This window comes from Podarcis pityusensis, assembly GCF_964106645.2.
Source record: "Podarcis pityusensis genome assembly, chromosome: 1".
Taxonomy (NCBI): domain Eukaryota; kingdom Metazoa; phylum Chordata; class Lepidosauria; order Squamata; family Lacertidae; genus Podarcis; species Podarcis pityusensis.
In genome coordinates, this window is record NC_138028.1 from 120,139,303 (window position 1) to 120,154,172 (window position 14,870).

The 14,870-nt window shown below is 45.0% G+C and overlaps 1 protein-coding gene across 2 annotated transcripts; it reads right to left on the bottom strand.

Moving 5' to 3' along the window:
• Window positions 1-282: 282 nt before the first annotated feature.
• Window positions 283-11,659, bottom strand: KLHL23 (kelch like family member 23). 2 transcript variants are annotated; one of them, XM_080971188.1, is made up of 4 exons: window positions 11,121-11,659; window positions 5,446-6,660; window positions 4,387-4,539; window positions 283-2,677 (listed from the first exon to the last, which is right to left on the bottom strand). In XM_080971188.1, the coding sequence occupies exons 2-4, from the start codon at window positions 6,656-6,658 to the stop codon at window positions 2,331-2,333; spliced, it is 1,713 nt and encodes a 570-aa protein (XP_080827314.1). In that variant the 5' UTR covers window positions 6,659-6,660; window positions 11,121-11,659; the 3' UTR covers window positions 283-2,330. The 2 variants fall into 2 exon arrangements, with proteins under 2 accessions (XP_080827314.1, XP_080827315.1); XM_080971189.1 differs by lacking the exon at window positions 11,121-11,659 and adding an exon at window positions 10,789-11,027.
• Window positions 11,660-14,870: the final 3,211 nt, after the last annotated feature.

The window sequence follows — 14,870 nt, forward strand, 5'->3', positions numbered from 1 at the left end:
GCAGCGGCCTCATTAGCTAAAGTGGTGCTTCAGGTTAAGAACAGTTTCAGGTTAAGAACAGACCTCCAGAACGAATTAAGTTCTTAACCCAAGGTAATGGGGTGTTTGCAGGCTTTTTCAGTTGCACACGATTTCATGGAAGCGAGTGATGGCCCAAAATGCAAACCCTGCAAAAGCTGAGGTTGCCTGTGTTTTCAGTGGTATAAGATATTAGATTAGTCTTTTATTTTCCCCCAAAGTTAATGAGCACATCTTGAAAAAGTGTTTCAAGTAGTGTATTCCTTATAATTTAGAAAACAGTGCAGCGTTTTACAAATATTTATCAAATGCACAACATACTTAATGTGAATTAAATATAAATTAAATATAAACAACAACAATAAATACAATTGTAACGAGAACCTGAAAGCTCTACATTCTAATCCTTTTCCGCTTCCATAAATAATAATGTTTAGTAATAACTCTGAAGTCGTGACCAGAACAGTGGCAATCACAGTTTGTAAACATTTATGCTGATGTCTCCTGCATTGTCATCCTGAAACTGTTACAGGTGGGTTCCTTTTCTTAGTATTTGCTATCATTGTGCTGGTGAAGCAACTTTTTTGGAAATAAGAAAAGTACTGAAGTGATATTACAGTGCTGGTACTTTTGAACTAAAATCCAAATAGTAATTCTTAAAGTTCTTGTGACTGCTTTGCTCCTCACCCTCTCCATTCCCGTAGTTGCCATGCTGCCAGGAACCAATCCATTAGCATTATATGCCAACCTGGGCACATGCTTTGTCTTGCTCAAAGCTCCGCAGTGAGCTGTCACCAAGGTTTGTGCTTGACTTATCAGGGAAGACAAACCATGAACTCAGGTTTACATGTAATGCTAAGTCAAACCATGGTATAGGTGTCTGTAGCATGGTAGCTGCAGGACCAGGGTAGGAGTGAAGTGGCCATGACTTTCTAGTTGCACACTTGCTTGTTCATGGTAAGGCATAGTTTGGCTTAGCATTTGGTGCTCTGTAAGCCAAATAAAGAAAAGGAGGCAATGTTTTATAAGCAGCTGGTTATCGTCAGTGCCTAGACCACCAATTCAATTGTTTACATTTTCAAAAAGTCATTTTTAGATCGTCATTCTGAAACACAAACGCGATATGCAAAAGTAGTTTTACAACTATGAAAGATAAACGATACATTTCTAGTCCAAAATGCATTTGAAAAGCACATTGTTCAAATTTATAGGGTAGGCAGTTAGGTAATATACAGAAAGCGAGGTCTTCTGCCCAGTCAGAACCAAGGAAGTACCACTGCCTAACCTCATATGACCCTAAAATTAGGGAGTTGTGCTCATTTCCACACCCCCCACCTATATTTTATTTTGACAGATATTGTACCATTCATACACAACGGCAACACAGTAGTACCATAAAATTAATAAAGGAGGTCAACCTATAGCGTAGATGCTACCTATTGATTAGACATAAATTGTAGGCAGTGGTGTCAGTCTCTCGGATAAAAATCCAAAAGCAACAGTAGCACAATAACTATTTCAGGGCCGACTAAAAATATCACAAAATAGTGACCAACCTGCTGAGTTCACCCTAACCCTTACAGAGCTTGTATGTAAAGCTAAGCAACTTTCCAAATGTCAAGGGCAGAGTGGAAAAGGGGGTGTGTGTGCTGGGTATTATGAGAAGCCCAAGTCTGCAGCTTGCTATGATCCTGAGATAAAATGGAGATGTTATACCAGAGATGGAGAACCCATGACCATTAGTCACGCTGGTTGGGAAGGATGAGACTTGGAGTTTAGCAGTATATGGAAAGTCACAGACTCCTCCTCATCCCTGTTTAACATGGGCTTTAAGACCTTATATTGTGCAAAAAATAACTTGGTTCACACACATACAAAAACCAATGTTTATCCTCCCTTTAGAAATATAAAACCCTAACCCAGGCATAGGCAAACTCCGGCCCTCCAGATGTTTGGGACTACAATTGCCATCATCCCTGACCACTGGTCCTGTTAGCTAGGGATGATGGGAACTGTAGTCCCAAACACCTGGAGGGCTGGAGTTTGCCTATGCCTGCCCTAACCCCCCAACAGTTAATCAGATCTGGCAGCAACCAAACATTCACATTGCTTGTAGGGTGGAGAACAGTAGTAACAAAAGAAGTGGTAGCCCTTGTATCAACAATGCTGGAGCTTAACTGGAGTTGATGCACTAGGCTTAGTGTCAATAAAAGCCAAACGGAGTAGTGTTCCATAGTGACTGAATACCATAGGCTAAGTCCCATCATTAGGTGGTGGGTCACCTTCCTCTAGTTTTGGGCTCCCTTATATTATTAGTTCCTTGTCCCGTAAGTGGCATTTTCAACCTCTAGCACACTGTACAGGCAGACACAGCCATGCGAGCGCATAGAACTGGGGAGGTTCCCCACAATTTCCCATGTATCGCATTCAGGATCGTACTTCTCAATGTTCTGCAAATACGACCCTTTGGAAGAGGAATAGCCTCCCGTCACATAGATGCATCCATTCATGACGACAGCACCGCACTCCATCCTTCTTTCTACCATATCAGCCTTCTGTTTCCACACATTCTGCTCTGGGTCATAGCAATCTGTCACCGTCGATTGTCCACCCACAAGGTACAGTTTGTTCTCCAGTGCAATGGAACACAGCCCATATTCTACAGGTAAAACAGAGAGTGCCGGAAAACACTGAATAAGCATTTGAAGAAAAGGAAGAAAAAGGGCAGGCAGCAGGATTGCTCAGTTGGTTAGAGTGTGGCGCTGATAATGCCAAGGTTGCAGGTTCGGTCCCCGTATGGAACAGCTGCATACTGTATACCTGCATTGCAGGGGGCTGGACTAGATGGTCCACAGGGTCCCTTCTGTGGGAATGTTCAGGGAGGCAAGAGAGGATATATTGTTTATTAATATCCTTCCTAACTTGCGCTGAAGGGACGCGGGTGGCACTGTGGGTTAAACCACAGAGCCTAGGGCTTGCCGATCAGAAGGTTGGCGGTTCGAATCCCCACGACGGCGTGAGCTCCCGTTGCTCGGTCCCTGCTCCTGCCAACCTAGCAGTCCGAAAGCACCTCAAAGTGCAAGTAAATAAATAGGTACCACTCCGGCGGGAAGGTAAACGGCGTTTCCGTGCGCTGCTCTGGTTCACCAGAAGCGGCTTAGTCATGCTGGCCACGTGACCCGGAAGCTGTATGCCGGCTCTCTCGGCCAATAAAGCGAGATGAGCGCCGCAACCCCAGAGTCGGCCACGACTGGACCTAATGGTCAGGGGTCCCTTTACCTTTACCTTTACCTGCCCTAGCAAGTTCTATAATTTAGCAGAGTTTTAACATTCCCCTTTAAACGCACTGCGGGTAGCTGGTTGCAAGCTTGTTTAAGCTTCTCAGTACAGTGGTACCTCGGATTACATATGCTTCAGATTACATACGCTTCAGGTTACAGACTCCGCTAACCCAGAAATAGTACCTCGGGTTAGGAACTTTGCTTCAGGATGAGAACAGAAATAGCGCAGTGGCGGTGCGGCAGCAGCGGGAGGCCCCATTAGCTAAAGTGGTGCTTCAGGTTAAGAACAGTTTCAGGTTAAGAATGGACCTCCGGAACGAATTAAGTACGTAACCAGAGGTACCACTGTATAGATTCCTGGTAAGATCCCTTATTTCCCTCTTAAAAGAATAAACACGCCACAATCTTGTTTAAGATATATAAAAGTAGTTTATTCACATCATCACTTCACAGTTGGATCCCTGAAGGCAGACCCAGTTACAAAGGTATATATACATGTGGATCTACCCCATATGGGGGGTTCACCCCAGTGACTGCAGACTGACAGTCACGGCAGCTCACGCAACGAAAGGAAGATGGAGAAGGAAGGGATCTTACCAGAAATCTATGGTGAGAAGCTTAAACAAGCTTGCAACCAGCTACCCGCTGTGCATTTAAAGGGGAATGTTAAAACTCTGCTAAATTATAGAACTTGCTAGCACAAGTTAGGAAGGATATTATTACTAAACAATATATCCTCTCCTGCCTCCCTGAACATTCCCACACCTTCCAAATCTAAAATCCCTAAATGGTAGAAGTACAGCAGGACCCGAGTTTGGGGGCCATAATACAAAAGAACTGGGGGAAAACTAAACAGGGGAGTAGCAGGTTCTGTGAGTCAGCAGTGGGCTCCCTGCAAGGAAGTGGGTTACTCAACAATGCCTGTTAATGCCCAAGTATTGCTAGCTGGCTGTGAGCTTTTGAATGTTAACGTGTGGGTGCAAATCAGCAGAGCAGCTGCAGATATTTCTTTTCTTGGACGAAAAACAGGCAAATTGCTGCTTTTGGAAGGCAATTATTCAAACCACCAAGCGGAAGTAAAGCTTACCTGGATACGGACTGGTGGTGATGACATTCCATTCATTAATATTAGAGTGGTAACTTTGAACTTTGTCGTAAGTGCAGCTTCCCCGATAACCGTAGTGACCTCCAGTGACATAGATAACCTCATTCAAGACACAGGCTGTGGCATTCCCAACCCCTAATTAATAAAAACTGAAATTGCTAAAAAGCTTTAAAACGGAGTAACATTCACCATCAAGTTAGTAGTACAACTAATACATTAGCAATGGTGTAATGGTATAGAAATACAGAACTTGAAATTCAATATTTTAAATGATTTCATAATAAATTATACACTAAAGGCTTTTTCTGGTTCATCTTGAAGCTTTTCCAATAATTATATATCTGCATTTGGTCACAGGGCTAGTTTTTTCAATGCTTAAGAAGAAACAAGGTAGGTATGGCAATATATTCTGCTGATCAAGCTTGTAAGTGAGAATGCACAAGTTTGTATATTTTCATTTGAAATTTGTTAAGGAAGGCAACACAAGAACTTCAAATGATTTAACAGAAGACAATAATATCCAAAACATTAAGAGAAATGTGCTCCTGATAACGAGTTATGAACAGCTAATAAGAACAATGAATGCACTTGAAGCTTAAGCTACAGTGATAGATTGTAGATTCAGGTAGGTAGCCGTGTTGGTCTGACGCAGTAGAAATGAAAAATTGTCCAGTAGCACCTTATAGACCAACTAAGTTTGTTCTGGTATAAGCTTTCGTGTGCATGCACGTATCTGAAGAAGTGTGCATGCACCGGAAAACTTATACCAGAACAAACTTATTGTAAGATTGCGTTGGAGCAGAAATTCCGTTGTAATAGTCAAACATAAATTCTAAGTGAAAAATGCAGCTGACAATGTTTCTTCACTCAAGCAACTGCATCTCACACATTTCTTTTCATGGGCAGAAGGCTGATCAGGCTGTCTTTTAAAAGCTTGAACAAAAAATAAATTGTGTATCCTAGGGGAGAGGGGAAAAAATATTCATTCATTTTTAAAAGACACATGCGAAAATGCAAATAAGCATGCAATATTCCACTTACCTTTAATCATGTTTGCAATAGGGACCCATATCTTTTTTAAAGGGTCATAGAATTCTGCTTCTTCAGCTGGAGCCCCTTTTCTGTAACCCCCTAAAGCATAGATGCAGCCGCTCAAGGTAACTGCGCAGTGGTAGTACCTTGCGTTAAGCATCGGGCAGCCTTCAACCCATTCATCGGCTTCACAGTTGTATATCCACATGACATCGAGGGATTCTATATTGTCTGTTCTATAGCCGCCTGTCACATAAATGTTGGGCCCCAGACTAGCAACTGCATAACTTTCCCTCGCGTGGTCCGGCATGTCAGCTCCCTGGATCCAGACATTGGCGACTGGATCCCATGCATGCACCTCAGATAAAGGATGCCAGTAGTACCCTCCAATCACGTACATAACAGCCGTAGACCTCGTAGGAATTGCTTTTGGGTTGGGGCGTAGCGCGTTGTGTATTAGAGAGCGGATCTTGTTTTCGTTCAGCCGGCTTTTCTTGTGCAAACTTAAAGCTGACCTCAGATACATTTCATCTAAATCTGCTTCGAGGCAGCTCAGCAGATCATAAATGCACTCGCTTCTCTTTTCCACGTCGTAGGCTATCCACTTAACAATGGGTTCCACGGCTGCCCCCTCTTTCCAAAGGCCGAGGTTCTTTCTGGAGAGAATAAACTGGAGCTTCTCACTGCTGATTTCCAAAAATTCTTCCTGCGCCCACACCTCATCAAATCTCGATAACAATATCCTTCTAGATTCCTTCTCCAGCTCTGAGCAGACGTGGTATTCTGCAAAGGAGTGCATTCCTAGGCAGTTGTCAACATCCAAGTGCCTTATCAGAAACCGCTCACAGGCTTTTTTCACCGAGGCAAACTGAAGGAGGTCAGCTGCTTGGAGCAGACTTTGGACATTTCTCTTTGTTATTTGAATCTCTGATGTGTAAGCGTAAATCACCAGGGATTCCAGTATTGTGGGACTGAGTCCAGAAAGTTTGACTTGGTTCTTAATCTTCTCTTTCATGTCAGAGGTGAACATGGCCTTGAAATAGTTGCTGCAAGCAGCTAGAACAGCTTTATGGCAATGGAAAACCACACCTGATGCACATTGAAGGGCAATATCAGTGAATACACCTTCAAGGTAGAATGTTCTGAATGCATCCAAGAACTCCACAGGATGAGAGCTGTCTCTGTATATATAGGTATATTCCTCCTGCTCAGTCAATGCCATCACTGCAATAAAATGTCAAGAAATGGTAAAGAAATGAAGATAGTAGAGCGTGCTTACTCAGAAGTAAGCCCTACTGAATTAATATACAGTGGCACCTCGGTTTTTGAACATAATCTGTTCTGGAAGACCATCCGAAACGTTCAAAAACCAAGGTGCAAAGGGCGGCCTGCAAATTTAATACAGTGGTACCTCAGGTTAAGTACTTAATTCGTTCCAGAGGTCCGTTCTTAACCTGTAACTGTTCTTAACCTGAAGCACCACTTTAGCTAATGGGGCCTCCCGCTGCCGCCGCGCCACTGGAGCACGATTTCTGTTCTCATCCTGAAGCAAAGTTCTTAACCTGAAGCACTATTTCTGGGTTAGCGGAGTCTGTAACCTGAAGCGTATGTAACCTGAGGTACCATTGTAGAGAAAAATGAAAACTCAGTGGAAGCCGTTCGATGTCTGAGGCGTATTCGAAAAAGGAATCATTTACTTCCAGGTTTTCGGTGTTCAAAACATTTAACTTCTGAGACGTTCGCAAACCGAGGTACCACTGTATTCATTCTGGGCTCATCCATACTGTTGTTTAATGGAGACATTAAGCTTCCTGTATCTCCATTAATTCTCTGTGATGCTCTATGATGCTCTCCTCCAAAGCACTGTCCTCCCACACTTCTCCTTCAATCCAGATTTTCTCATACCAGGAGTACCCCAAAAAGGAGAAGGTATAAGAAAATCCAGATCTGGCTCCCACAATATGGTAGAGTCCATAAGGTGTGAAATACAAAGAGCTAAGTCCAGTGTTAGGTATCAACAAGTAAATGAGGTGTAAATAAGTAAATGCACACTTATGGAAGAATGGCCTCATAATCTTCTTCTTTATCTAGTTCCAGTATAAATTGCCTTATTTGGACATCATCTCAATGTCTTGCCATATTTTAGATAAAGGTGTATACCCACCTGAAGGTTAAAGTATAAGACTGCAGACAGAATATACTTGAGGAAAAGAAACTTTAAAATAAATATTTCCCTGGAAATATCATTTTAAGGCCCTCCTGATTCAACGGAAGTTGTACAGTGGTACCTTGGGTTGCAGATGCTTCAGGTTACATACGCTTCAGGTTACAGACTCCGCTAACCCAGAAATAGTACCTCGGGTTAAGAACTTTGCTTCAGGATGAGAACAGAAATCGTGCGGCAGCAGCGGGAGGCCCCATTAGCTAAAGTGATGTCCTAGGTTAAGAACAGTTTCAGGTTAAGAAAGGCCCTCCAGAACGAATTAAGTTCTTAACCCGAGGTACCACTGTATATGCAAGTACAGTGGTGCCCCGCAAGACGAAAAACCCGCTAGACGAAAGGGTTTTCTGTTTTTCGATGCGCTTCGCAGGACGAATTTCCCTATGGGCTTGCTTTGCAAGACGAAAATGTCTTGCGAGTCTTGATATTTTTTTCGCTCCCCCCCCTTTTCTAAGCCGCTAAGGCGCTAATAGCCTTTTAGCCGCTAAGCCGCTAAGCCTTTAATAGCCGCTAAACCGCTAATAGCGCTAATCTGCTAATCCGCTAATAGGGTTGCTTCACAAGACGAAAAAACCGCTAGACGAAGAGACTCGCGGAACGGATTAATTTCGTCTTGCGAGGCACCACTGTACTAGAACCAGTCACCCTGGTCTCATCAGCTCTGGCAAGCATGCTGCTGCTGAAATAATTAATCATGTTAAATCACTCTGATTATGTAACTTTTGTACTCTCCCGAATCGTAAACAAGCTCCTTATCCTTACCTTGCCCCCTCCCATCTCTCCCATGGATTTCAACAGATAACTCCACCAGTCTGGATTAAAACTATTTTATTTTTAATAATTTATATACATTAAGAAAAAATCAAAGTAGGATATATCTGGCTCCTGACCAGGCACTAACCATCTTGTTTGTTTTTAACAATGGAACAGCATCAAATGACCTCAGACAGTGCTCTATTTCTCTTGAAAGAAAGAATATATACTGTATATACTTATATAGCAATACATCTCTCAATTAACAGGCACCAGATGGGATGATTAACATAGAAATAAAATAAAATTCTGACTTCACAGTTTCCAAAAACTTGTATTCGGTTCAATGACCAATCAGTGATTTATTTATTTTTTAAGCATATGAAACATGAATCAGTGCAATCCTAAACACACTTATCCGGGAGTAAAACCCATGCAACACAATGGGGTTTACTTCTGAGTGGACATGCGTCGTAGGATTGCACGACTAGTAGGGAGTGACTCCCGTTTAATGTAATGGGACTTACAGCGCAACATTAAACAGGTTTATTTGGAACTAAGTCCTAGGTGGAATCGAGACACGTATAAAAAGCATTGTGAAAATTCTTATTTATTCTTATTCTATCTGAAGGCAAGTATTTAATGTTTGATGGTGTTTTTAATATTCTATTGGGAACTGCCCAGAGTGGCTGGGGGAGACCCAGCCAGATGGGCGGGGTATAAATAATAAATTATTAAAATTATTAAATGCTTTTTAAAAAAATAAATAAAAAGTTTTGAAAAACATATATTGAATTTTCCATCGCTCACCGTCGCCATCTACTGTCACATTTGTACAATGCAACTTTACAGCACCCTCGGAACCTTTTATGTGTAACCTACTGGATTCAATGGTGCTTCTTCCCCCATTAAGTGGGATTGCAACTTCTCTTCTTTAGGATCACGGGACGCAGCACCGCACACGAGAGCGCAGGAAAGTCTGGGCTCCTGCTGTTATGCACGCGTTCAAAAACACAGTGCCTGCCAGGGCCAGATTTAGATTTGATGAGGCCGTAAGCTACTGAAGGTAACGGGGCCCTTTATATGTCCAGCTGTCCTTTGTCAACAACAAATTGTCGCTGTTTTTTTGTGTTGAATATATGCTATATGGTAATTTACGGACCTAATAGGTATCTAAAGCCATTTGCACATAACAAAATATGCATTTTATCAAAGTCATTGTTGAGCTGAAATACAATTAAGAAGTATATTAATAGTAAAATACAATTATGTTGCAGGGAACCAGGCAGAAGGCCTTCTTGGTAGTGGCACCCGTCTTGTGGAACGCCCTCCCGCCAGATGTCAAAGAGAACAACAACTACCAAACTTTTAGAAGACATCTGAAGGCAGCCCTGTTTAGGGAAGCTCTTAATGTTCGATGTATTACTGTATTTTAATATTTGGTTGGAAGCAGCCCAGAGTGGCTGGGGAAGCCCAGCCAGATGGCCGGGGTATAAATAATAAATTATTATTATTATTATGAAGTACCGTATTTTTCGCCCTATAGGACGCACTTTTTCCCCTTCAAAAATGAAGGGGAAATGTGTGCGCGTCCTATGGGGCGAATACAGGCTTTCGCTGAAGGCTGGAAAGTGAGAGGGGTTGGTGCGCACCGACCCCTCTTGCTCTCCAGGCTTCACGAAGCCCTGCGCAACCCTTGGGAGGGCTAAAGAGTGCTCCTGGGCTTCGCGCAGTTCTCTGCAATCCTGGGGAGACCGCCACGGCTCCCTAGGCTTGCGGATAGCAGGCTGTTCTGGGGGCTGGGGAAGCTCGGGCTTCCCCCGCGCCAGCCCCGTGCCTGGGGGGGAAATAAATTTTTTTTTATTTATTCCCCCCCCCCAAAAAACTAGGTGCGTCCTATGGGGCGGTGCATCCTATGGGGCGAAAAATACGGTATATTAATAGTGAAACACAAGAAGTATATTAATAGTGAAATAATTATTAAGCTTTAACTTAAAATGATTTTTTATCATTTTATCAAGACATCTGAAGGCAGCCCTGTTTAGAGAAGCTTTTAATGCTTGATGTATTACTGTATTTTAATATTTGGTTGGAAGCCGCCCAGAGTAGCTGGGGAAACCCAGCCAGATGGATGGGGTATAAATAATAAATTATTATTATTATTATTAAGTATATTAATAGTGAAACACAATTAAGAAGTATATTAATATTGAAATAATTAAGCTCCAACTTAAAATGATTTTTTATTCATAACAAAATAATGCAAACACACTGGCATTTGGAAATAACAATTTTAGAAACACAATTTACAGACTCAAAATTTTGGGGGGAGCCCCCAAGAGAGTGGGGCTCTAAACTATAGCTTGTTTAGCTTATACCTAAATCCGAAACCGGTGCCTGCAGACAAAAGCCAGCAGTTTGTCCTGCACCGGCAGCGAGACAAAAGGGAGCCAATTCGAAGTCACGCGTCTGCCGCGTTTCGTTCTGCGCGCTCGGGAAGACGACTAGGAGGAAAAAACGCCCCCGATAGGAAACGGGCTGGGGGGGGGGGCTCGGTTTGGGGAGAGCGAAGGTGGTCGCCTGCCTCTCCAGACATTTCCCAAAGGTCTACTCAGAAGTAAGACACCCCTCTCGCTCGCGCGTGTATCGTGACAGAGACACCCCGCCCCACACAAACAAACACACAGCGGCGCGCGGCGCGAAGACCCACCTGCTCTCCACGCGCAACCTCGGCGGCGGCGCGAGCGCGGAGGAGGGGAGGCGCGCGCCCGCTTCCCGAAATTAAGAAGAAGGGGAAAAAAGCGCGAGACAAAAGGCGGCCCCCTCGCCGCGCGCGTCTATCGCCTCAGGCTGTTGCGCGCGGACGCTCCCCTCGGGATGGCCCTTGTGCGCTCATGGGGGGGGGGGCGCCCTGTCATCATTGGGGTTGCTGGAGGAGAGACCCCGCCAGCTCGCCTCTTGCTGCTGCTTCGTCCTCTCTTCTGACCGACGCCGCCCGAGGGGGACCTGCAAAAAAATGGGCTCGCTGCGCGCAGGCTGCTGCGCCCCCGGGCGACCGGTTGCAATTCTCCCGCGGGTGTGCGCGGGTCAGAAGTATTGGCCGCGGATCTTTTGGGGGAAAAGCAAAGGCGGCGGCGCTTTCCTCAGGCAGCGGCACCCGGCGCGACCCTTTCTTTGACCATCTTTGGGAAGAAGAGGCGCTGCTTGCCAAGCTGCCCGCGAGCAGATGGCCTGCGCGGCAGCAGCAGAAGCTCCTATTTTGGTGCCTCGGCTGCTTCTCCCTCCGCACCGCGAGATCGTCTCCACCCGCTGCTCCCTAGAGGCCGAAGGCAACGAGGGCCTTTTAATAGCTTCTGCCTCAGGCTTTTGAATTGTGGTGTTGGAGGAGACTCTTGAGAGTCCCATGGACTGCAAGTAGATCATACCTCTCCATTCTGAAGGAAATCAGCCCTGAGTGCTCACTGGAAGGACAGATCCTGAAGCTGAGGCTCCAATACTTTGGCCGCGTCATGAGAAAAGAAGACTCCCTGGAAAAGACCCTGATGTCGGGAAAGATGGAGGGCACAAGGAGAAGGGGACGACAGAGCACGAGATGGTTGGATAGTGTTCTCGAAGCTACCAGCATGAGTTTGACCAAACTGCGGGAGGCAGTGGAAGACAGGAGTGCCTGGCGTGCTCTGGTCCATGGGGTCACGAAGAGTCGGACATGACTAAACGACTAAACAACAACAAATAACCCCTTCGAAATCCAGCTTGCACGTCTGGGAGTTCTCGGTCCACATACTGCTTAAGCCTGCCTTGTAGAATTTTAACCATAACCTTGCTAGCGTGTGAAATGAGTACAATTGTGCAGTAGTTGGAGCACTCTTTGGCATTGCCCTTCTTTGGCATTGGGATGTAGACTGATCTTTTCCAGTCCTCTGGCCACTGCTGAGTTTTCTACACTTGCTGGCATATTGAGTGTAGCACCTTAACAGCAATCATCTTAAAAAATTTTAAAGAGTTCAGCTGGAATATCCTCACTTCCACTGGCCTTGTTATTAGCAGTGCTTTCTAAGGCCCATTTGACACTTTGGCCACCTCATGAGAAGAGAAGACTCCCTGGAAAAGATCCTGATGGGAAAGGAGAAGGGGACGACAGAGGACGGGATGCTTGGACAGTGTTCTCGAAGCTACCAGCATGTGTTTGACCAAACTGCGGGAGGCAGTGGAAGACAGGAGTGCCTGGCGTGCTCTGGTCCACCGGGTCACGAAGAGTCGGAAGCGACTAAACGACTAAACAACAACAACACAAATAACCCAGAGATGCATTTGAAATAAAAGCACACATTCTACTCATGTAAAAACACCAGGCAGGCCCCACAAATAACCCAGACATGCATTTTAAATAAAAGGACACATTCTACTCATGTAAAAACATGCTGTCCACGGGCCGGATTTAGAAGACGATCGGGCTGGATCCGGCCCCTGGGCCTTAGTTTGCCTACCCATGACGTATAAGCTAAACAAGCTATAGCTTAGGGCCCTACTCTCTTGGGGCCCCCAAAAAAATTTAAAGGGGAAAAAAACCTGGATGTACATTTCCAAAATATAAGATAAAAAACAAATAAAATAAAACCTACATACGGCAACAGTGTTTTGTGTTGTGTAGGCTCCTATGATGTAAGTCGTGGGCACCGCCTGCTAGCCTGCTCCCTAAAATATCACTGGTTTGCTCATTTCTATATATAGGGTGCCTGCATTCTGCATGTGCTAATGGCTTTAGATACCTATTAGGTCCGTAAATTACCATACAGCATATATTCAACCCAAAAGAACAGCGACAATTTGTTGTTGACAAAGGACAGCTGGACATAGAAAGGGCCCCATTAGTAGTTTGGATCTCATCAAACCTAAATCTGGCCCTGGATCTGTGTTTTTGCCTTGCCCAGTCCCTGTCTAGCCAGGGCCCACATTGCAGGCTGCTTGCTGCTGCACAGAACTTAATGGGAGCCACCAAGAACCAATGAAGTTCTCCTCAATATAGGAAAAATAAGGGTGGTTGGTTTTTGCTGCCCAATGCCCCAAGGGAATGAGTCCCCTAAGTCCATGATCAGTCAGAGATGAATGGATGGAGGCCGGATGCAGCGAAAGCAAGGCAGATCTTTATTTTTTTCTGTTGCAACAGAGTTCCCTCCCCTGCTAGCAAGGAGGCAAGAGAGACCCAGAACCGAAAAGAAACATCTCTTTTAAGGGTTTGCATTTTGGCGCGGGGAAGAAGGACATCCTCTCTACAAACAGTTAGAAATTATATCACACATAAGGTGGGGTTGGACGCGGGTGGCGCTGTGGGTTAAACCACGGAGCCTAGGACTTGCCAGTCAGAAGGTCGGCAGTTCGAATCCCCGCGAAGGGGTGAGCTCCCGTTGTTCGGTCCCTGCTCCTACCAACATAGCAGTTCGAAAGCACGTCAAAGTGAAAGTAGATAAATAGGTACTGCTCCGGCGGGAAGGTAAATGGCATTTCCGTGCGCTGCTCTGGTTCGCCAGAAGCGGCTTAGTCATGCTGGCCACATGACCCGGAAGCTGTATGCCGGCTCCCTTGGCCAATAAAGCAAGATGAGCGCAGCAACCCCAGAGTCTTTCCCGACTGGACCTAATGGTCGGGGGTCCCTTTACCTTTACCTTTAAGGTGGGGTTACTGTGGCTCAGGCAGGCCAAGGTATGATATTCCTGAGGATTTAGCATGTTTCAAATAGTTCCAGACACAGTTTACACAAAACATTTACGGGAGAGGGTGCCACTGTGGTCTAAACCACTGAGCCTCTTGGGCTTGCTGATCAGGTCAGCGGTTTGAATCCCCACGACGGGGTTAGCTCCCGTTGCTCTGTCCCAGTTCCTGTCAACCTAGCAGTTCCAAAGCTCACCAGCGCAAGTAGATAAACAGGTACCACTGCGGTGGGAAGGTAAACGGCGTTTCCGTACGCTCTGGCACTTGTTAGTGTCCTGTTGCACCAGAAGTGGTTTAGTCATGCTGGCCACATGACCCAGAAAGCTGTCTGTGGACAAACGCTCCAGCTCCCTCGGCCTGAAAGTGAGATGAGCGCTGCAGCCCCATAGCTGCCTTTGAGGGACTTAACCGTCCAATCAGGATGCCTGTCAGACATCGCTCAATGCAGAGCATCTGGGCAAACAATGACAATTAATACAAAGGAGGTTCATAGATATAGAGGAGAGGAATCCCTTCAGGAACTTCCCCAGATTGCTATCTGCCTACCTGTTCTCAGGCAAGGGGGATTAAGGAGGCAGAGGAAATATTTAGAGTCTTTAGGAAAGCCAAGATGGCTTTTGGATTGCTCTCCAGTACTATTTTAGACATGTGGCTTATATACTTACGGTATGTATGTGTGTTTACCTTGTGCAATTATCAACATTTATTCTATATTTGAGACCTTAGAATTCCTATAACATCCTGAACCTAA